Below are 24,514 nucleotides of genomic sequence, written 5' to 3' on the forward strand. Positions count from 1 at the left end.
AGATTTCATCTCAAGAGTTTCAAACTCTTTGCGAAGAGCTTGAAGAATGAATCGTTTCACCCTGTCATTTCCCTCATACTTTTTCTTCATAGAGTCCCAAATTTGTTTGGATGTGTTCTTGTGGAGGATGGTTTCTAGGATAGGTCGATCAATAGCTTGAAACAAATAATTTTTTACCTTCAAGTCTTTCAACTTCATTTCATCAAGCTTTTTTTGTTGCGCCTCAGTCAAAACTTCTCCACTTTCTGGCATGACAAATCCTGTCTCCACAAGACTCCAGTACTCCTTGGATCGTAAGAAGTTCTCCATTAACATGCTCCAATGATCATAATGACCATCAAAACGAGGAATCGCTGGTTGCACAAAGTTCCCCTCGGTTGTCATTTCTCTTGCTGCTGCAAGGCACAAAAGCTGCTGTTTTGTTTCCACGAGCAAAGAACCTGGCTCTGATACCAGAATATTGAGAATAATTGCTTGTGAGGATTAAACTCAAAATAAACTGGAGGAAGAATGCTCTATTGATAAACAACTTTGGCTAATAAATAGTCTTACAAAGATTAACTGAAAATCAGAAAAAGTAGCCACTAAGTAACGATGCTATTTGAAATAGTCAAATGAAAAACAAACTATCCTACTTAATAGCAATTATTCAAACTAAATAATAACACTTTAACACATATATTGCAGTATTAAATGCTGAAATGATTGTTGAAAATAATCTAATTTGTACTTAACAATAATTCCCTAACATAATTTCACTAAAAGAATCGATGTCGCTTGTTGGAATGAAAAACTCTATCAATATCTCTCTGCTTCGTCGGATGAAATGTAAAGAACATCCGATTTAAAATCGGAGTTGGCACAAAGTAGAGTCAACAATCATTATCAGGCTCTGGGTGTCGTTTTTCCGGCGTCCCCCACGATGGGACTTCTATCCCAGCAATCGGTTGGCGCCTGGGCTGCTGATCGGGATTTTCCACGGGCAGCCCGAGCACCTTTCCGATGGTTTCGAGTTCTTTTGCTGGTTTCTCTTTGTCCAATGACATCGTATATTGGTCGATATCATACCTTAATCAATTTTTGAAGAAACTGACTCAGTTAATTATTTAAATAGATTTTGAATCTCAACCATACGAGTTACTGTAATAAATCCGGTCTAATATGCTTTGAAACTTATGTGTTATTCAAATCCTATTTCCCAATATTTGTCGATACATATTTATATATACGTCCTCAATTGCCAAACACCAGTCATCAATTTCACGACCTTCTAAGCGTGTCTGCCATTATCTATTGAGCAGTCACTTACAAGATGATTTCACGAATTTTTATCTTTGAGACGGGTCAATAATAACGATATTCATAATAAAAAATAATACTTTTAGCATAAAAAGTAATATTTTTTCATTGATGACCTAAATAAGAGACATGTCTCACAAAATACGATCTGTGAGACCGTCTCACACAAATTTTTGCCTTATCCATTTATTTATATTATTTTTCAATCAAATCTTGAAAATTATAATAATTTAAATTAATAAAATCGTGATTAAACATAAGAAGATTAAACAAATGATATATCTATACTATATTATTAAGTGTGAGACTCTTATAGTAACTATTTTAAATGATACCAAAATATTTAATTTCATAATGACCTTTCTTACTCTACTGAAACTTCCCTTTTAAATCGAACAACTATTCTAATTCGAAAATAATTTCGTGTTAATTGTGTAATATTATTTGATTAAATTAAAAAAAAATAATAACACATGTAATGCATGTACATTTTTTATTAGTTAGAATAAAAATTACTGTTAGCTGGAAATTTGGGAAGAAGTATTAATTGAATCTTTTATCTTTATATTTTTTATATAAAATTTATTTATTAAAGAATTGAGGGGGTGGCCACTAGGGGTTAGGGATGGTAATTTCCTCCGAATCCGTTGGAGGATCCGATATCCGACCCGAATAAAAGAGGGTATGGAGGAATTTTTAGACCCGATTAAATAATTGGATAATCGAGTATGATGATTTTCGGGTTTGGGTATGGAGGCGTGTTTGATATAATCCGACCCGCACCCGACCCGAATATCCGTTTAAATTAAGTATATATATATATATATATGTATATATATAGTAATTATATTTATTTATATTAAAGATTCGTCTTATCAAATTCAAGTAAATCGATACTTTTTTTTTTCTCTTCCCTTTCGCTTTCATTTTTACGTTTCAAGGTTTTACCGCTCTTTTATTTTTCATTTAATTTTTCATCTTCTCCATTGGTAAGTTTATTCCATGTTTTGACTTCAAAAATTGAAAAATATTTTATTTTTGTTGAATTGCGTACTTTTGTTGAATTGCGTACTTTTGTTCAACCAATATAAACTATTTTTAATATTTTGTTATTTTTTCTATAAAGTTTATTTTGCAACTTTTTATCATTAATAATTTTTCATATTGTTCATTTAAATAATTTTTTAAAAATTCATAACTTTATTGAAATAATTTAAATTTGAAAAAATTCAATTGTATATGATAATAGGGTATTTAGGTTGGATATGAGTATCCGATAATCCGATGAGTATGAGGATGAAGATGAAATTCAATACCTGATAGGTATGGAGATGGGTATGTGGATGAATTTAATAAATGAGTATGTGGATAGATGTATGAAATCTGACCTATACCATACTCATTGCTATTAGGGGTGATCAAATTTTTTTACTAACCACTCGAACCGAATTGCACCGCACGTTTTATAATATTTTATAAAAATCGCGATTAAAAATATTAATCATAAACCGCACCGCATACGCGGTTCGACTATTTTTTTTCCAAGAACCGCACCATCTAAACCGCTTGCCATAATATTAGGCCTAGAATTATAATAATTTGTAAACAACATATTCAAATAAATAAGTTATCATTCATTATATCCTAAATTTTTTCAAAATTATTATTCTTACAAATAAGACTTATTTTTTTTTAATTATTCTTCATATTAGTCTTTTATTAAAGTATTTTTTCCTTTGACTACAATATTTTGTTTGAAGTTTGAAAGTAAAAAAAAGAGATAAAATAGTACAAATGTCTTTTTTGATGTGAATGTAACTGTTGTTAAATTATTAACTTAGTTTTGAATTTTGATTATTATTTTTTAATCTATTTTGATCTTTATATGCTTTAAACTATATTTTATATTTGAATATAATATATTGTTATTGTTTTCAAATAAATTAGACTATATGTTCTAATATTTCTAACTAAAAAAACCGTAAACTTATCGCAACCGCTTGAAACTGCTCAAAATCGAAGGCTAATTTTTCATGTAAAATCGCGATTAATTTTTCAAAATACTAACCGACCGCATATGACAATTTGGTTTGAATTTTTTTAAAAAACCGTAAAACCGTACCGTGATCACCCCTAGTGGCCACCCTCAATCTACCCTAATTTATTATATTAAAATCATTAATAAAAAATTTCAGAGTTCCCGAAATTTTATGGATGGACAGATGGTGTATTCACCACTGTGGCCTCCAGAGCGTTCCTCTATCGTTTTCGACCCTAATACGATTCAGCCAATTTTCCAAGTGTAAATTTGAACAATCCTGTTATCCTAAGAGTAAGTCTCATGTGAGACCGTTTCACGGATCTTAATCTGTGAGACGGATCAACCCTATTCATATTTACAATAAAAAGTAATACTTTTAGCATAAAAAATAATATTTTTTCATGGATAACCCAAATAAGAGATGCGTCTCACAAATATGACCATCACACAATTTTTTGCCTTATCCTAAAGTGTTATAACATACCATAAAGTAAGATTGGGAAAATTATTTTAATAAAAAATTCAAATTTTGATTATGAAATTTCAATATGAATTTTAGTACACTATCTATAAATTTAAAACTTAGTTTATTAATATTTATATATAATCCAATTTTTATCTGTGTCATAAAAAAAATTACGAGACAATTAAAATTGAGTAGGTCTATTGTGAAACCGTCTCTCGAATCTTTATCTGTGAGACATGTCAACCCTACCGATATCCACAATAAATAGTAATACTCTTAGCATAAAAAATAATAATTTTTCATGGATGTCCAAAAAAAGTTATCCGTCTCACAAAATACGACTCGTGAGACCGTCTCACACAAATTTTAGGTGTGCACTCCCCTAACACACATGTCACGCGCGTGTACACACCTCGGATAACACTAACTTGTTGAATATTTAACTAAAAAAACTAAATATAGATATAATTAAGAAATCAATCGATACTCGTAGGTTTTTGATTCGATTTGTTGCTGAGTCTAACGTAGTTACATTTATATCTTTATTTTTATTTTACTTTATCCATGTAATTTAATTTATTAAAAAATATTGTACATATGTTTTCACATATTTAATAATAAAAACATATTTAAATATAGAAAATAGACAAAAATATATTTATAATAGAGACGGATATGTGTATGGGTTGGCTTATGTTATGTTGTTATTTGTTTGCATGAGAAGTTAAAAATAGCAAATTTCTGCTGCTATTTCCAATGCAAGACGCGATTTTTTTGTACATCAGCATTCAACCAAATTAAGTATCGTCTCCATTCCCATTCTTTATGACAACATTTAAGAAAAAAGCTGGTAATAAAACAAAATTTCTTACGTCAGTCGCCACTTCTGACCTAAAAGTGAGAAGATATGCTGTAAACGCGTGGGAAACGCCATGGGGAATCAAGGTGTTGCTTTGTCATATTCTTCACATTATGTTTTCAAACTTGCATTTTTTTTTTCTCCTATTACGATGATTTTTCATATTTAGTTCTGTAATTTTTATTTATTATTATTTTTTAATTCGAATTCAACGTTTTTTGGGTAAAAAATAACAAAAAAACATGAAAATTACAGGACTGAAAATGCAAACTTATCGTAAAAATAACTAAAAATAGAAAAAAATTCAAATTTGAGAACAACAAATATAATTTTTCCCTATATAAAATATGAGTAACGGGGATTTATCGGTGATATCTCGACTTATTAGAAAAATCAATTTTTCTAATAGTTTTTAAGCGGGAGAGAATCGTTATTGGTATTGTGTTATATTTGTGAATGTTTTCTTGTGAGACGGTCTCACGAATCTTTATTTGTGAGACGAGTCAACTCTATCGATATTCACCATAAAAACTAATACTTTTAGCATAAAAAATAATATTTTTTTATGGATGACCCAAATAAGAGAAATATGTCTCACAAAATACAACCCATGATACCGTCTCACATAAATTTTTACCTACAAATAAAATCATCGATTTACCAATCAACAATATAATACCAACTAACTCCAAATTGAGTATGTGAACTATAATTTTGGGTTTCTACGTTCACAGAACTTACATAGAAAAAAATGTAAAATCAGAGAGATAAAACTAACTTTTTTTTATATGAAGGCTAAATCCTAATTTATGTACGAGCTCAAGAACTGAGTCACAATTAACCCATATTATAAGCTTCTGCAATAGTTTTTGTTACAATCATATTTCAGAGTTAAATTAATTTACATATAAATAATTGAGAAATTATACGAAAAGTAAGATTGTGTAGTTAGTTTTCATGACTTCAAATAAAGTAATTTAGGGGGTGCATTGTTCATTCTAGACTTTTAATAATTTTTTTAAAATGGCGGAGTGTTATTGAGTTATGAATTTTTATTAATTTTTATAAAATTTCATGAAGTTATAAAAAGAATTTCATAGAATCTTGTTAACTTTTTGTTTTTTTCTAAAAAAATTATGAATGTAAATAGATTTTACGGACTTGAAAGCTAAATAAGTTTAATTTCTTAAAAAAATTATCATTTTCATTTCTAGAAAAAAGATAGAATAATTACTATTGATATCCTAGGGTTTAGATTCAACCCACTCTTGATAGTGCGGGCGAAGTCGAGACCAATATCCAGGTAGCCCCAGGAGGTCATCCCAAGGGCCATATTGCACCGGAAGGTCATTCAATTCATCCGAATCCATCAGGTCATCTAAGGACTCACATTGGGCTGCATTTAATCTGATTTGTTGGGAGGTTATTCTGGAGATCAGCCCAATCGACCTCCCATACTTCCATAATTTTATCAGTTAGCAAGACGTTGCCGACCTCCAAGTAAGGTCTTATCGGCCTCCCAATACATATTATCGCGGCGATTGAGAAACTCTCAGCTGACCTCCCGAGTCGAGATCCCATAAAAATCTTGGACCGGCTCACTACATGTCACACGAGCTCATGTCTCAAATGAGCTCCTGCTCAGATACATCAATATGTAATCAACATAAATAAGACTCATAGATAATTAATTTAATCTTATATAGGATTCTAAGGATCAAGAATCTAACAAGGGAAGAATTCCAAAATATTTAGAATCCTACAAAGACTAGTGTTTTAATCGTCAAATAACTTTATTCACATTGTAACTTTTCTCCTATAAATACTAGGTTCTAATGATTGTTTATTCATTCACATATTTACTCATATTGAGAACACACAATGCTCTCTATATTTTCATATTCTCTGACTTGAGCACCGGAAGGGCTACGCCGAAAACCTTCCGACCCCTTCTAACGTTTTTGTTTGTGTTTCCAGATCATCCAATGGTCTATCCCGAGATTCCAAAACAAAATTCAATCTCCCTTAAAGTCACTCACTGACTCGAATCTGATCTCCCATCAGGTATCATGATTATCACCAACATCAATTGACGCCGTCTGTGAGAACTCTTGAGCAAAAAACGTAGTTATGTGGGGACGAAAAAGAAGAAGAACATGTCCTAATAGCAATCAAGGAAGAGGCGTGGCGAATCTTAGTAGGAATCAGCTTACCTAGTTGATCAATATGTCTGTGGAGGAGGCCCTCCGCTTAAATCAAGCTCCGCCACCACCACTGCCATCAGATCCTTTGCCTGAGCATCTGGAAGCCCAGTGAGAGGAAATCAGCAAGTTGGGCAGACAAAATGTTGACCTTCGCCATTGGACAGGGATAGTCCACTCTCTCCAGACCTTCCACTCAATTTTCATCAGCCGACCATTAAGGATTACGATGAGATTACAGATCCGGAAAAACATTTGGAGAGGTTCAACAATGCTGCCTTGTTTCATAGATACTTGGATGGGGTGAAATGCCGAGTCTTCTTCGCCACCTTGGTGGGTCTTGCCCAGAGGTGGCTCGATCTATTTCCACCCCCACTCTATTAGAAACTTTCGGGAATTCAGATCCTTATTTATGAACCAATACACCACGAGTACGAAATATTTGAAGACCTCTCTGGGTTTGTTCAATATAAAGAAGAGTGAGATGGAGTCACTAAGGGATTTCATCAGGCTATTTAATAGCGCTGCCCTGGAGGTCCTGGCTACCGATACTGAGACATTAGTAAATGTCTTCACGCAAGCAATTTTTTGATTAATGAATTCGAAATTAAGGATTTGTGGACGACTAAGATAATTATAGGAATAGAACTAATCAGGAATATAAACGAAATGAAATTATTTCTCTCACAAAATAATTATCTTGAAAATTTTCTTCCAATGTTTAATATGCATGAGTCAAAAGTTGTAGCAACTCCGGTTGGACAGCATTTTAGACTCTCGGTTAGTCGAGCACAAGAAAGTGTTGAAGACTAGGAGAATATGGTAAGTTTACCTTATTCTAAGTGGTGTTGGGAGTATAATATATGACATTGTGTGTATAAGGCCAGATTTGGTTTATGTTGTGACTCTCATCAGCTGATTCATGTCAAACCCATGCAGAGTCAATGAGAAGCATCGAAATGGACTCTAAGGTACATAAGAGGTTTAGTTAGATTGGGATTACTGTTTAAAAGGCAAGGAACAAAGGTTGATCATTTACTAGGATATGTACTTTTCCGGAATTTTTGACACAAAAAAGTCCCTAACATGTTATATAATTACTTTGTTTGGTAAAACTATGAGTTGGAAGTCAAATTTCAAACACTTGTGGGCTTTTCCACTATGGAGGCAGAGGCAATAAAGAAATCAATGTGGTTACAAAAATGATTGCAGAATTGGGATTTCGATAAGACATAGTTTGGTACATGAGATAAGTGTGGGATTGATAAATAATCCTTCTTATCCCATGTTTGGTACATTTTTAAAAAATCTATGATAATATCATGAGCCCGTGATAAATAATTTTATTCAAGGATAAAATATCACTTCTTTTAGGTGTGATAATTTTAATTTAATGATAAAATACATTGCAAATGACTTAATTGCATTCAATTTAATGATAAAATAAACTATAAATTAAATTTAAGAATATTTATAATTATTTTTAAAAAATAATAATATTGTAATTATTACTAAACTTTATTTAACATTACCATTCAAAATATCATTGTCATTTTAATTATTAAAGTAAATGTATATTCACACATTTATTTCTAATCAATATATTTAAATTAATTTTAATAAATATAAATTATAATTATAAATATTTAATTATCTATCCAATTATTTTAAGAATATATATTTAATTAGCACTTGGGGCATTTTGGTCATTACAATAAAATTTGCAAAAGTAATCCATCATTTTAAAATCATACCAAACATACAATTAATCCATATCTCATTTTTTAATCAGTCTAATTACTAATCATTTACTTATCTCATCACACATACCAAACTATGCCATAAGGAGTTAATCTGTGATGCCCCAAAATTGTCGTAGAATTGATCAGACAAGATTACTGAAATATCCCAAGACTTGTAGAATTGATCAGATAAGATTATGGGATGTTGCTCGGAGCAAAATATAATTTTTCAGAACGTGCAAGACTGCACCCGCGCCCTTGTATACACCGCACCCGCGGTGTAAGTTCAGTAGGGTAGGAATTTTGGGCGAAGCAAGACCGCACCTGCGGTCTTGCATACACCGCACCCGCGGTGCCAGACCGCACCCGCGGTATTGGAAGAGCCGCACCCGCGGTCATGAATTGTGCATTTTAGATAGAATTGCCGAGACTGAAGCGCACCCGCGGTGCTGCAGGGACCGCACCCGCGGTGTGATGTGCACTGCGGAAAATATGCCACGTTTTTGTACATGCATGTAGTATATATAGGAAGGGAAATCGTGTCTTCCTCTCAGTTTTCCAAGGGAAATCGACAGCTTAGAGAGAGACATTTTCCTCTTTGCGTTGGAACTGAATTTACGAAGAAACCGTGTAGCAGAATTCGAATCCGACTTCAGTTCTGAGTTCCTCTCGACTAGAGCTACTCAAGGACGTAAGTTTTATTACGTTTTGCAGTGTTTTGAAAATATGATGTTGCTAGAATTGCATGGGATTCAGATATAGTGTTTCTGCTACAGTAGGTATTGTATAATCGAAGTCAGATTTAAGAACAGACTGTTTATATAATTGTGATGAATTTCAGAAGATATTATCTGAGATTAAACACTGGAATTGTTATGATTTTCGGAGTAGTTTTGGACTCGAGTTGATATCAGAATTGAGTTGTTATTGAGTATGAGATATTAGAATTAATATCTGATTGAAATGGTATTGTTGGGTATATTGATATTATACCGTTACGCTATCGATATCGAATTAGGTTAAATATTGAGCAGAACAGATTTGATTCGAGTGGTGTATTGATATTATACTCCTCAATATTGTTGTTGTCAGAATGAGTATTGACAGGCTTGGGGTTCGAGACTTCGACAGAGCCAGAGTATCAGAAAGAAAGGTATAAATTAATGTTGAGTTGGGATTGCACAACTCGAGTGAGGTTTGACTCGAGTTTCCCTAAATCACATACTTTCATTTATTGCATTGACATTTGCATGTAATGACTGCTGATTCGCTAGTCATCGATTGATTTGCTTAGATACTGACTGTATGTATTGATTACTGAGTCGTTGAGTCATAGGCTGATTCGTCTAGTCACCGGCTGATTCGTCTGGTGATTGACTGATTCGTCTAAACATAAGCTGATTCGCTTAATTACAGGCTGAGTTGTCTGGTTATTGGCTGATTCGCCTAATTACCGGCTGATTCGTCGGGTTATTGACTGAGTCGTCAATTCTGCGGCTGATTCGCCCAGACACTGATATATGAATTATATCGATGCCGTTTAGGGATTGATTCATTTCTATCGACTGAGATTCGATATAATATCTATATCCAGACATCGGGATCCCTAGGATAGAGTTGAGTCGAGTCTAAGATGACGCGTCAGTGGAGTCGAGTCTGAGACGACGCGTCGGTTGAGTTGAGTCTGATATGACATGTTGATTTACATTGTTTATGCCATTCATGATTATTGAATGTTTGATATGAATTTATGTTTCTGATTTGAGACATGTTATGAATACTTCTTATATGCTTTCGTATATGCTTTTATATGACTGCATGTTTACATTGTTTATACTGGGATATTTATATCTCACCGGAGTTATCCGGCTGTTGTCTTGTTTTGTATGTGTGCATGACAACAGGTGGGGCTGGATCAGGGTCAAGAAGAGGATGAGAGAAGACGAGTTTAGCGTGGTGATTCCGGACTTGGTTTAGAGATAGGGTTAGACACTTGATATTAGTTGTTAAACCCTAGTTGAATAAATGTATGTTGTACAGGACTTGTACTTTTATACTGAGATGTATGTTCATGCTTAATATGTAATTTGAGTAAATTACATTACGTTTCCGCTTTGTATTTTTAAAAAAAAAAATTTTAGACCCTGTTTTATAATTGATTAATTAGTCCCCAAACATGATTAAGAACTTGATTAGCGTCCGGGTCCCCACATAATCTTTATTGTGATAACCAAAGGACGAAACACTTGACAAAACGCTAAGTATTTCATGAAAGTTCCAATCAAATTGATGTGAAATTTCATTTTGTGAAAAATGTTATTGCAAAGAGAATGGTTAATATGTTGAAGGCACCCACAAAGGATAATCCAGCTTATATTAATACAAAAGCACTACATACAAGTAATTGTAAAAAAATTTTATGAACTTAGTTAATTCTCGATGAGCGACGATTGTTTATTAAACTGTCGTTATTAGCGACAGTTAAGCAAATACTGTCGTTATTGACGACTTTTTTTGTTTAAACCATTGCTATTTTAAATTTTGCGACAGTTTTTGAAACCGTCGCTAATAACGACGATTTTTTTAAACCGTCGCTAATTTAAAAATTCCAAGGGTTTAATAAAACCGTTGCAATTTTAAATTAGCGATGGTTTTTGTTTAAAACGTCGCTATTTTAACAACGGTTCACTAAAACTGTTATTGTTTCTTCAAAAAAACATGCTGATCCACAACGGTTCACTAAAACCGTTATCGTTTGTCCAAAAAACACGCTAATCCACAACTGTTTTTGTTATTACCGTTGTTAAAAGTAAAAACACAACGGTTGTCTTTTGAGTGTTGTTGAAGACATATTTTCTTGTAGTGGAACCACGTAAAATTGTGTTGTCCTTTTTTTAGTACTTTAATTCTTGAATCTCTATTGTTGTGTTCTTGGTGCATTGAAATCCATTGATGGGAATTAAATTTTTAAACCAATAATCCTTACATAAGCTTATGTGAAAATCGGGAGCTTCAAACGAATGAAGAAACTCTCATTTTAAGAGTTTCGCTCAATCCGAACGTTCAAATCCTTGCTATGTTTGACTTTTATTAGCTCTGATGCAAAAGTAACTTTATGTATGTCATTTCTTGATTCATCGTATACTATATTAAATGATTGTTGAGACCTAGCCAAATAAGAAGCTGATGGTTGTGAAAAGTTTATATGAACAGGGAGAAGACACAACAATTTATTATCTTATATCATGAAGACATTACGATCTTCTGATAGCTTTGTTTATTATGCATAATTGATCAAAGAGATCTTCTAATAATGAGCTGATATGTAGGATTGCTTTTGGATTTGTGAAGTCTAGCGCGAAGAACAATTATACTACATCTTGCAGAGTCCGATTGGATTATAACAATGTCCGATTTGATACTCAAAATATTTCAGCTTGAAGAATCCGATCATACATTGTAGGGGTTGGAGAGTTTGGGTTAGAGATACCTTAATAATTTTTAATTAATCTTTAATTAATGTGTTTATATGTGAATGTCGTCCTTAAACCTAGTGAGTATTTACTAAAATAACATTTTTTGTTCATATTTATACAAATATTCAAAGGGAATTTTTTTTTCCCACTAAATTTTCAAAATTTGATTTGGTATATTAACTTTTAATTTTTTTTACTATAATTTGGTCTATTTGTAGACATGACACCAGAAACACAGAAAAATAATGACGCGCCACTGCAAAAAGAAAAAAGAAATGACATTTTTTATTATGACTTGACATTGAAAATGGTGACTGACATATCAGATATCACGTAAATATTGTACCAAAATAACAAAAAATTAAAAGTTAATATCCAATAATAAATTTTAACAACTTAAACAAAAAACTGCACAAGTTAAGAGATAAAAAATCATTTTCCCATTTTTTTTGTAATGAAATCTAGTATTTGATATGAGGCAAAAACTTGTGTGAGACGATCTCACGGATCGTATTTTGTGAGACAGATCTCTTACTTGGGTCATCAATGAAAAAATACTTTTTATTGTGAATATCGATAGGGTCGATCCGTCACACAGATAAAAATTTGTGAGACCGTCTCACAATAGACCTATTTTTGATATAGTTAACATTACACGGAATTAGCGAGGCCATAAAAAAATTAATATAACAAAACAATACTCATATTCATTAAAATAAAGTGGCTTATATTCAAAAACAAATAAAGGATATCCAGTCAATTGAAATAAAATTAACCATATAATGAATGATACAACTTAGAAGAGGGAGTTTTCTGAAAATATTTAGAAAGTATGGGTAGTAAGTGTAATTACTGACAATAAAAGACAAAGCACCATTCCAACTCAATGTAGGGTTTTCTCACGAAAATCTTAATATAGTCAGGATTGTCCCAAAAGAAGGCGATTTCCTGGCTTTCAAGAAAAGAAGATTCACAATTTCCACACATTCCCATGGTGTATATACGACTGGCTTCAACTCAATCGTCATGCAAATCTTCAACAATTTCCCCAACTTTCTTTTGTCCCTTTCCAAAATTTTCTCTATAAAACTTGAATCCCATTTAGTTCTGGGTTGCTCGATCGTTTCAATTAATATTTTCCTTCCCACCAAAATCCAAATGGGTCGTGTTTGGTTTCTCATGTTTGCAACTATTTTCGTCTCATTTCAATTCACCAAAAGTGACGATGTTACGGATTTTTTGAATACTCAGTCCACTTTCATCGTTCGAGTCCAAAATGACATGAAACCATCTGCCTTTTCTGACGTAGAAGAGTGGTACAAAGCCACTCTTAGAAGCGTGACATCAAATCCTTTGAACTCTGAAAGGCCTGAATCTGCCACTCAGACTGAAAAATCCCGAGATTTTCTTCATGTATACAGAACAGTTTTCCATGGATTTTCAGCTCAGCTCACTCCACTGCAAGCCCAAGAACTCAAGAAACGCCCAGGAGTACTCGCAGTGTTACCGGATAATCTTCGTCAGTTGCACACAACTCGTTCCTCTCAATTTCTTGGCTTATCCTCCGTCAACCCTTCTGGCTTGTTGTCTCAATCTGACTCGGGCTCTAACGTGATTATCGGGATAATGGATACTGGAATATGGCCTGAGCGACACAGTTTCCATGACGAAGGCCTGGGACCGGTTCCTTCGCATTGGAAAGGCCAGTGTACTGAAGGAGATAAATTCACCGCAGCTCACTGTAATAAGAAAATTATCGGCGCTCGATACTTCACTGCCGGATATGAAGCAAGAAGGGGCTTCTTTAATTCTTCTGAGGAAATTAGATCAGCTAGAGACTCAGACGGTCATGGAACCCACACAGCGTCCACCGCCGCCGGTAGAGCGGTGGCCAACGCCTCTCTTTTCGGCTATGCTAGCGGTGTCGCCGTGGGTGTTGCTCCGAAAGCAAGAATTGCATCATACAAGATTTGCTGGAAAAGCGGTTGCATGGATTCAGATATCCTCTCCGCCTTCGATAAGGCGGTGGAGGACGGCGTCAATATCATTTCAATCTCCGTAGGGGGTGGAGCTATACCATATAATCTGGACCCGATCGCAATTGGGGCTTTTGGTGCTATGGAAAGGGGAGTTTTTGTTTCCATATCCGCCGGTAACGAGGGTCCCTCTAAAATGACGGTCACAAATGTTGCTCCTTGGCTGACAACCGTCGGCGCCAGCACAATTGACAGAAAGTTCCCAGCTGATCTTGTGCTTGAAGATGGGCGAGTGCTAAGAGGCGCTTCACTCTATAGCGGCGACCCTTTTCCCGAGAAGTATATACCCTTGATATACGCCGGGAACGCCTCAGCGAGTATGAAGATCGGTGGTAGACAGGTGGAAAATTTCGCCGCTGCCACATGCATGCTCGACTCGCTCGATGAAAATTTAGTACGTGGCAAAATCGTGGTGTGCGATCGAGGAGGCAATCCACGTGTCCAGAAAGGCGAGGTCGTCAAAAAAGCCGGCGGCGCAGCGGTGGTGGTGTCAAACGTTGCACCGATCGGTGAAGGTCTCGTCGCCGACTCTCATTTGATTCCTGGCCTCGGTATCACTGAGTCAGCTGGTCACACCATTCGCCACTACATGAATTCTAATCCAAACCCTAGAGCAAGAATCGTATTCCACGGCACTGAGCTCGGGGCGAAACCCGCACCGGTGGTGGCGTCCTTCTCCGCCAGAGGTCCCAACGTCGAGTCCCCATATGTGCTGAAACCTGATATCATAGCCCCAGGTGTAAACATATTAGCTGCTTGGCCGGACGGCTTGGCGCCAAGCGAGCTATCTTCCGACCATCGGCGCACCGCATTTAACATTGCTTCAGGAACATCCATGTCTTGCCCTCACGTTTCTGGCGCCGCTGCTCTGCTTAAAGGGGCCCACCCCGATTGGTCACCGGCCATGATCCGATCGGCTCTGATGACAACGGCTTACACGCAAGACAACGAGGGCAAGCCATTACTCGATGAGAAATCCTACAACGTGTCCACAGCGTGGGACATGGGAGCAGGGCACGTGAATCCTGAGAAAGCTTTCGCTCCTGGACTGGTTTACGATATAACCACAAACGACTACATAAATTTTCTATGTGCATCAAATGTTACTCAACAGGATATAAGGCGTACCGCCAGGAGGCCTGTAAGTTGCGGTAAGATGAAATCAAATCCGTGGGATTTGAATTACCCCGCGATCTCTATCGTCTTCGATGAATCTGAGAAGTCGGAGTTCGATGCTACGATTACAAGAACTGCTACTCATGTCAGTGATACTACTGCTACATATGAAGTGAGCGTGAGGAGTCCTAAAGGTGTGGCAATGACAGTAAATCCTGAAAAATTGGAGTTTAACACAAAGGGCGAAAAGCGAAGTTACGTGGTGAGGATAAAGGCGGAGAAGCTCGGGGTGAAACCTGGTGGTTCCGTGATGGAGATGGGGAATATATCTTGGTCGGACGGACGGCACCGGGTTGTTTCTCCGGTGGTTGTGGTATGGAGGGACGGGTTTTGATACCTTCCCTCATAGTTTGTAGTCCTATGTGTTGAAAATATAACATACTATGTTTTGGGTGTAATATTTCAGCAAGTGAACTTCAAATCTTTTATTTTAAAATAAATACGTTTTGCTTCAGTAATAATATCAATGTTATTACAACATAGTAAATTATATTTAAGAGCCTAAACAAGCCTGGTTCACACGCACTGTGATTTTTTCTAGTACAAATTAAAAATCATGTCGAAACATAAATTGAAACTTGAGACAAGAAAAAAAGAGAGAGCCGAAATATCACAAGTGCCCCCTCGTTCCGGGCCATCGCATGGAAAACTATAACCAAAATCTCCCATAATGATCTATGCTACCTAGTATCTTCATAATATCAGTGAATTTCATTCTTTTAACTAACTGAGTGTTAGTAATAGAAATTTTAATTGCAAGTTAATTCAAATTTGAGATTCTTCGTCTAATCAAAATTTTCACGTACTTTCAAATGAAATGAAATCTTCTTTACAATAATTGCTATCTTAACCATTTCTCGTAGAATTAACCATTTTTAGTAGAATTGCTTACGTGACACTGGACATATTAGCTTTCGACTCACCATATCAATTTCACATAGAAAAATGACTGAAAAATGAACAAATATTCAAAAACAAAAAGAATAAGCTAAAACTGAAATTTAATAATATATATGACTAAAATCGTAAAGAGCTGAGCTAAATTTGCAATTTTCCCATAATTATATAAAGATGATCTGTTGGGCTCTGAATCTGGAAATAACATATTGCAACCTAAAATGGAGGCCCACTGAAGTTATCCTTCATGGAAAGAGAGAGCCCAATTTAATTAATAAAGCGGAGAAAAGCCCAAAACTCAAAACCCTAGGGGAAAATCGAGTTGCCTACAAAAAGCGTATCTTGAGCAGTCTCCAGTCTCTGTTTCTTGCCCACCCCGGAGATAGGAGAAAAATAGAGAGGAGAAATGGTGTCGCTGAAGCTACAGAAGCGGCTGGCCGCCAGCGTAATGAAGTGCGGAAAAGGCAAGGTTTGGCTTGACCCCAATGAAGCCAACGAAATCTCCATGGCCAACTCTCGTATGTTCTGGTCTTGTATCTTCCGTACACGCGTTCACTAATATGTGTGACCTTGTTTATATTGAGTTGCTTTGGTTTCCGTTTATCTGAGATCCGTTTGTCTGTTCTATCGGTCACCATGTTTTTTAATTTCTGTCTGTGGTCTTTTTCTGGTTTTGTATGATGAAGAATTATGAAATTGAGATTGGATTTTAATTGTAAGAGCTCAGATTTTGATATTTATTCCCATAAAGGACATGATTTTAAAATAAATTTAAGTGAACTTATAGGGCCATGTTATTTGAGCTCGGCAGATGGGAAATGAATCTTTGATGAATTAGTTGTGTTAGGAGAGCTAGAGTTTGATTTGTACAGCCAACGTTATTTTGATTGCTTCAGAGATGGTAGTTGTTGAGGATGGGTAGGAGTATGTCACTCATACTTATTTATGAAAGGTTAGCAATATTTATTGTACTTGTACGATATTTATACAATCGTGCTGAAGATATAATAGGAGAGTGGCCAGGTAAAATTTATGGAAATTATATATATATTTATATTATATCCTAGCTGTCTTGTTGAATTGCTAGCATCAATTAGAGCGATAAAGTATGTATCTTCTGTAAGCTGGTATGCTTAAAAATATGGTATGATTAAAGTTGCATGATCAGTGTTCTCTCTTCTTGGTTGTAGGACAAAACATTAGAAAGTTGGTTAAGGATGGTTTCATTATCAGGAAGCCCACCAAGATTCACTCGCGATCTCGTGCTCGCAGAATGAAAGAGGCCAAGAGAAAGGGACGACACTCTGGATATGGTATTCTTTTTTGATTTATCGGGATGTATAATCTTATGGTAGTTTGCTTGGTAATTGATACTTGAACTTTCCTTTATCTTTTCTTATGTTGGCTATCGGTTGTAGTTCTGTGACCAGAGATAATGACAGGTGGTTTGATTGGTTTATGTAGTTGTAATTGTCCTTGTGGTTGGTGGAACTAGTAGATTTTGAACCTTGTGTTAACTATCAATCTTCAATTATTTCAGGTAAGCGCAAGGGTACCAGGGAGGCTCGTTTGCCCACAAAAGTGCTTTGGATGAGGAGAATGAGGGTGCTAAGACGTTTGCTTCGGAAGTATAGGGAGTCTAAGAAGATTGACAAACATATGTACCATGACATGTACATGAAGGTTAAGGGTAATGTTTTCAAAAACAAACGAGTCTTGATGGAGAGCATTCACAAGTCTAAGGCTGAAAAGGCTAGGGAGAAGACATTGTCTGATCAGTTTGAGGCCAAGAGAGCCAAGAACAAGGCTAGCAGGGAAAGAAAATTTGCTAGGAGAGAGGAACGACTTGCCCAGGTATTGCTTTGATATTGGTGTCAACATAAACCCCCCTCCAAGGGTTGTAAATAATGAAAAGATTTCAGTGTCTAGCCTGAATTGTATGCTTCTCTTTATGCCTTCGGGTCGCGATATGTATGCTATAGCTAAACATCGGTTGTTTTTACTACATTCACTGTTATTAGTTTTTTTTCAGTTGACTGTTGTGCTCTGTGGATTTTAAGACCATTATTCCATGTTTACGACTGCAGGGACCCGGAGAAAAGGTATCAAAATCTGCAGCAGCCACTCCTGCACCAGCTCCCACTTCTCAAGCAACCCAGTAAGTGACTGATAGCTTCTATGTCTGCAATATTTATTATTCACTATTTTGGAAGATGTGACTTCAAAATGTTTGCAATGCAGGGGCACTAAGAAGGCAAAGAAGTGATCTTAGATGTACGATTTCAGAGATTAGTGGCTCTCATTAACCTCCAGTTTTGTTTTTGAACCTCTGCTTGTTTTAATCGTTATGAGATGATGTTATTTAGTGAACTGGACGTTGAAATTCCCCCTCCCCTCACCCTTTAGTTTTTTCATGAGTTTTATCTTGTATGTCTCAAAAACTTGTGGTTGGAACATTGCATCCTCGAGCAAAAAATTATATTCCTGTCTTTTATTGATCCGTTAACACAATACAATACTCTGTTCCATTGTGGACTTGAATACACGTGAGGGGTGAGGAATTGATGACACGCAGAAATGGAAACCTGTTGTTTGTCGAGATATTATGCTAATTTCCTGCATCAAGGTTTGAGCACTTGCAATTTGTAGCAAGTCTGTTTCCATGCTTCGGAGTTTGGACACTTTATTATTATTATTAAAATTTAAGATGTTATGGCAACTATGTTAAACAGAAAAAGGATAATAAGAACAGAGGATATTTGTAATACAGCTGTACAGCTTGCACTAATATTTTATTCAATTAAATAGCGATGATACAACTACTTATCAGAAAATTAAGGAGTTACATGGCTGATTAAGTGCTACAAGATAGGAACGACTAAGGTAACACGGACTGACTTATTCTGGCAAAAATATCGGCTACAAATTTGTAACTAATCTTGGAATGCTTAAACTTAACTAAACAGTCACATGACTGTATTTGTTTCAACTCTCCCCTTCAAACGAAGGGGTGTTTCTACCACACCAAGTTTGTCACGTAAGAACTGAAAACGAGAATTCGTTAACGCCTTTGTTAGGCAATCGCGATATGATCATGTGAAGGTACATACCGAATTTCAAGTTCTTTCCTTAAAACCATGTCTCTAACGAAGTGAACATCGATCTCAACATGCTTCATTCGAGCATGGTGCACATGATTGGAAGCTAGAGCAGCTGCACTTAAGTTATCTACGCACACAATCTGTCTTGATGGCAAAGAAAATGAAAATTCTTTCAGAAGAGAAATGATCCAACAGATTTCTGCTGCAATATTGGCTAGAGACCTATATCCTGATTCAGTACTCGACCTGGCTACAACATGTTGCTTCTTAGAAGACTAGGAAACCAAAGTATCACCAAAGCATACACAGTAGCCTGCAACTGAACGACGATCATCTGGGCAGCTGGCCTAATCTGCATCAGAGAACCCACTCAGATGTAGTCTGTCACTGTATTTGATATGTACCCCTGTTGAAACAGTTCCACTCAAGCTGCACAGAACTCGTTCCATGGCTTGCCAGTGAACCGTTGTTGGTTGTCGAGTTGACTAAGCTTGTTCACAGAGTAAGCTATATCTGGTCGGGAATGTGCGAGATACTATAGTGCTCCTATAATTTGTCTATAAGGAGTTGGATTTCTCATGACTTCTCCTTCCACTTTAGACAAATTTTTCCCAATAGCGAGTGGGGTTGAACAAGCTTTAGAGTGACTCATCCCAGCTTTCTTTAACAATTCTTGAATATATCTTGACTGCGTAAGATAAATCCCTGTTTCATCTCTATAGACTTCAATTCCAAGAAAATGGTGAAGATCTCCCACGTCTTTAAGAGCAAATATCCTATTTAATTTGTGAATAAAAGTCTGTACAAATGCTTTGTCATTTCCTGTAATCAAAATATCATCAACATAAACAAGAATAAATAGGACTTGTCATGTGATATGAACAAGAAGAGGGATGTATCACATTTGGATTGACTGAAACCCCAATTGATTAATGTGTTTTTCAACCTGTCAAACCAAGCACGAGGAGCTTGTTTGAGCCCATAAATAGCCTTGTTGAGTTTGCATACAAAATCTGGTCTTTCAGGATCAATAAAGCCCTCAGGTTGCATCATATACACATCTTCAGTTAGAAAACCATTAAGAAATGCATTATTTATATCTAACTGTCGAATCTCCCATCCTTTTGAGACAGCTATTGTTAGCATAATTCTTATCGTAGTAGGCTTAATTACTGGGCCGAATGTCTCAAAGAAGTCTACTCCAGCAGTCTGGTGAAATCCCTTTGCAACTAGCCTTGGTTTGTAGCGTTCAATGCTTCCATTCGGGCTATATTTGAACTTAAAGATCCACTTGCTGCCAACCTGAAGAACCTAAAGGGGGGGGTGAATAGGTTCTTTTAGGCCCTTTAGCGTTTTTAAAACGAGTTTGCAGAAATTGCAAGCGGAAGACTTGAGGGACAATCACAAATAAAATGAATGCGTAAAGTAAGTGCGTAAAATAAATGCGTAGTAAAGTAAATGCGTAAAGTAAAGAGGGATAGAGATGTTTATGGAAGTTCGACGAAGAATCGTCTACGTCTCCCCTTCTCGATGAGGATCGAGGTATCACTATATCGACTTGGCTTTAGGAGCTCCAAGCTAGCTTTTACAACCACGCCTCGATGCGTCTACTTGGCCTTGAGGGCTCCAAGGATAGCCACGAACTTTACAACCCACTCGAGAGTATTACTTTCACTCTTTTTCTACAACTCTTTTGATATTACAACTCTTTTAATCAACGCACACAAGAGTTAGTAGAAAGCTTTGTAAGAGACAAGAGAGAGTGGAGTGGGATGTTTTTGAATGCATCCTCAAAGGCCTATTTATACTAGTCTTGGACGCCAAGGTTCGGATCTTCTGTTTATGCTTCGGAACGTCCGATGTGATTGAAATCAATTTGCGTAATTCTGGGATGACTTCGGATCGTCCGTTCTTGACTTCGTAGGGTCCGAACATATGCTTCGGAGGAACCGATCCAGCTTCGTTTCTTCCGAACGGTTCTTTCAGACAGTGTATGACCATCTTCGGAAGGTCCGAACTCAAGTTCGTACCGTCCGAACATTCCCGCGTTTCCAGAGATTTGAAATCTTCAACACTTCGTAGCGTCCGATCATGTCCTTCGTAGCGTCCGAAATCTTACTCAATCAACAGTCAGATCAATTTGTCTCCGCATTCAAGTGATTTGATTGCTTGTGTTCGGAACGTCCGATCACGTCTTCGGACCGTCCGAACTGGCTCCTCGCAGCTTCCGAACAGCTTCCACTTTGCTTCTGATCGGCACCTTTTCGGAACGTCCGAACCAACTTCGGATCTTCCGAACTTAACTTTGTTCTTAGTTTCCTGCATGCCTCAATATAAAACATTAGTACATTTTTAAGCCAAGTTTTGGTATCATCAAAACAAAAACTTTGGGATATGTTACAGCATTAAAAACATTAATCTCATCCTCGAGATTTGTATGCGTTTAAGGCGTAACAATCTCCCCCTTTTTGATGATCACAAAACTTGGTTAAAAATTGAGAAACAATAATCAACATAATCTAAATTATTATTAAATAACTCCCCCTTAATCAAATAACAAGTCTAAGAGGTTGAATTAAGGCGAATTTATTTAATAACCATTTAATAGCAATTTTAACCAAATAAATTCTCCCCCTTTTTGTGATAAGCAAAAAGACATAAGCATAAAGAGAGACAAATAAACAGGTAAAATATCCACTAATAAATGCAAGTCTTTTATACAATGATGCATAAAGATAAAATAAACAAAAATAACAAAAACATAATCTAAGAATCCGCATCCCGCGACTCTCTATGGCTCGGTTCGGACGATCCGAACACGTTCGGTGGATTCCGAAGTAGCCAAGATGAGGAACACCTAAATTTTAAAATATTTAGCACATAAATGAATGTTGAGCCATAATTATGGATAAATACAATTAATTTGTATTATCCGACATTATAATGCTCACATTAATAATACTCCCCCTCAATTTAACAAATATGTACGAGAGTATTCGACTAGTGTTTACAACTCAATCATGCCAAGTTCACCACGCAAACGAGTAAAAGTAGATTCATCTAGTGGTTTTGTAAAAATATCAGCAATTTGATTCTTGGTGTCAACATAGTGAAGTTCAACATCATTTTGCTCAATGTGATCACGAATGAAATGATGTCGAATGTCAATATGTTTAGTACGAGAATGTTGAACTGGATTCTTTGTTAGACATATGGTGCTTGTATTATCACAAAAGATTGGAATTTTTGAAAAAGTAACACCATAGTCGAGTAATTGATACTTCATCCAAAGAATTTGTGCACAACAACTACCGGCAGCCATATACTCGGCCTCGGTCGTTGAAAGTGCAACACAGTTTTGCTTTTTAGAAAACCATGACACCAAGCAATTTCCCAAAAAGAAACAAGTTCCACTAGTGCTCTTTCTATCCACCTTATATCCTCCAAAGTCGGCATCACAGTAAGCTTTTAAATCGAAAAATGAGTTCTTAGAATACCATAATCCGAGATTTGGAGTATTTGAAAGATATTTGAAAATGCGTTTTAAGGCGAATAAGTGTGATTCCTTTGGACATGATTGAAATCGTGCACACAAGCAAACACTAAACATAATGTCAGGTCTACTAGCAGTCGCATAGAGTAGGGAGCCAATCATGCTACGAAATAACTTTTGGTCAACAGGTTTACCTCCCTCATCTTTGTCGAGTCTGACTGTCGTGCTCATAGGTGTGGATGAGGCTTTGGAAGACTCCATCCCAAACTTTTTTAGCATATCCTTGATGTACTTCCCTTGGTTGACAAAGAAATCATCCTTGCATTGCTTGATTTGGAGACCAAGGAAGTAGTTGAGCTCGCCCATCATGCTCATCTCAAAGTGATCCTGGATAAGCTTAGAAAAATCTCTACACAAGTGTTCATTAGTAGCACCAAAAATAATATCATCTACATATATTTGTACTATCAGCAAATCATTATTTTTAGTCAAGGTAAATAAGGTAATATCAACTTTACCCCTACAAAAACCACTAGACAACAAAAAGGTAGATAATTTCTCATACCAAGCTCTAGGAGCTTGTTTCAAACCATACAAAGCCTTATCAAGTTTATACACATAATCAGATAAGTGCACATCTTCAAAACCAACAGGTTGCTCAACATACACTTCTTCTTTCAAATCACCATTAAGAAAAGCACTTTTAACATCCATTTGAAACAATTTAAAGTCTCTAGAGCAAGCAAAAGCAAGTAGCATGCGAATGGATTCTAGTCTAGCAACAGGGGCATAAGTCTCATCATAATCAATTCCCTCTTCTTGACTATATCCTTTAGCTACTAGCCTAGCTTTATTTCTAGTGATTGTACCATGCTCATCTAACTTGTTCCTAAATACCCCTTTAGTTCCTATGACAGGTCTATCAGTGGGTCTAGGTACAAGATTCCAAACTTTATTCCTTCTAAATTCATTTAGTTCATCTTGCATAGCAATAATCCAAGAATCATCAAGTAAAGCTTCTTCTATGTTCTTAGGCTCTATGTGAGAAAGAAAAGCAAGATAATTGCACATATTAGAAGAGCGAGTAGATACTCCCTTCGATGGGCTACCAATGATGAGGTCCATGGGATGATCCTTGTGTGCAGTCCACTCCTTCGGAAGAGGTGCGTCCTCTTGATCTTTAGGAACATCATCTAGGCTTGTGGACTCCAACTTTTCGCCAAGGATATCTATATCATCATCATCAGAAACAACAGGTCTAGGCAAGCAAGGGTTAGTTTCATCAAATATGACATGAATAGATTCTTCAACTAGTAAAGTACGTTTATTAAAGACTCTATATGCTTTGCTAGAAGTAGAGTAACCAAGAAAGATACCTTTGTCCGATTTAGCATCGAACTTACCCAGGTTGTCCTTACCATTGTTGTGGATGAAGCATTTTGATCCAAAAGCGCGGAAGTAAGAAATGTTAGGCTTTCTCCCTCTCCATAGTTCGTATGGAGTTTTCTTGAGAATTGGCCTTATTGATACGCGATTGATGATGTAACAAGCAGAACTCATTGCTTCAGCCCAAAAATATTTTGGTAGAGAATGCTCACATAGCATGGTCCTTGCAATCTCTACTAGGGTCCTATTCTTCCTCTCAACGACACCGTTTTGTTGAGGAGTTCTAGGACAAGAAAAGTTGTGACCAATGCCTTTGCTTTGACAAAAAATTGAAAAATTTT

At 36.1% G+C, this 24,514-nt stretch overlaps 2 protein-coding genes across 2 annotated transcripts; both read left to right on the top strand.

Annotated features, from left to right (window-relative positions):
- The first annotated feature begins 13,184 nt into the window (after positions 1-13,184).
- Positions 13,185-15,736, top strand: LOC140832404 (subtilisin-like protease SBT1.5). The gene has a single exon (XM_073196411.1). It carries the CDS (start codon positions 13,243-13,245, stop codon positions 15,628-15,630), a length of 2,388 nt encoding a protein of 795 aa, XP_073052512.1. The 5' UTR covers positions 13,185-13,242; the 3' UTR covers positions 15,631-15,736.
- Positions 15,737-16,509: 773 nt separating this feature from the next.
- Positions 16,510-18,685, top strand: LOC140832411 (large ribosomal subunit protein eL19y-like). Its single transcript, XM_073196422.1, has 5 exons — positions 16,510-16,711; positions 17,384-17,506; positions 17,734-18,047; positions 18,281-18,351; positions 18,435-18,685. The coding sequence occupies exons 1-5, from the start codon at positions 16,600-16,602 to the stop codon at positions 18,457-18,459; spliced, it is 645 nt and encodes a 214-aa protein (XP_073052523.1). The 5' UTR covers positions 16,510-16,599; the 3' UTR covers positions 18,460-18,685.
- The last annotated feature ends 5,829 nt before the right edge of the window (positions 18,686-24,514 follow it).

This window comes from Primulina eburnea, chromosome 1 (genome assembly GCF_022965805.1).
Source record: "Primulina eburnea isolate SZY01 chromosome 1, ASM2296580v1, whole genome shotgun sequence".
NCBI classification, from domain to species: domain Eukaryota; kingdom Viridiplantae; phylum Streptophyta; class Magnoliopsida; order Lamiales; family Gesneriaceae; genus Primulina; species Primulina eburnea.

What these genes read in the sequence shown, in the direction of transcription:
- LOC140832404 (XM_073196411.1), top strand. Translation starts at nt 13,243, where the DNA reads ATGGGTCGTGTTTGGTTTCTCATGTTTGCAACTATTTTCGTCTCATTT.
- LOC140832411 (XM_073196422.1), top strand. Translation starts at nt 16,600, where the DNA reads ATGGTGTCGCTGAAGCTACAGAAGCGGCTGGCCGCCAGCGTAATGAAG. An exon ending in AATCTCCATGGCCAACTCTC is followed by an intron (nt 16,712 to 17,383) that starts GTATGTTCTGGT and finishes TCTTGGTTGTAG; the next exon opens with GACAAAACATTAGAAAGTTG. An exon ending in GAGAGGAACGACTTGCCCAG is followed by an intron (nt 18,048 to 18,280) that starts GTATTGCTTTGA and finishes TTACGACTGCAG; the next exon opens with GGACCCGGAGAAAAGGTATC.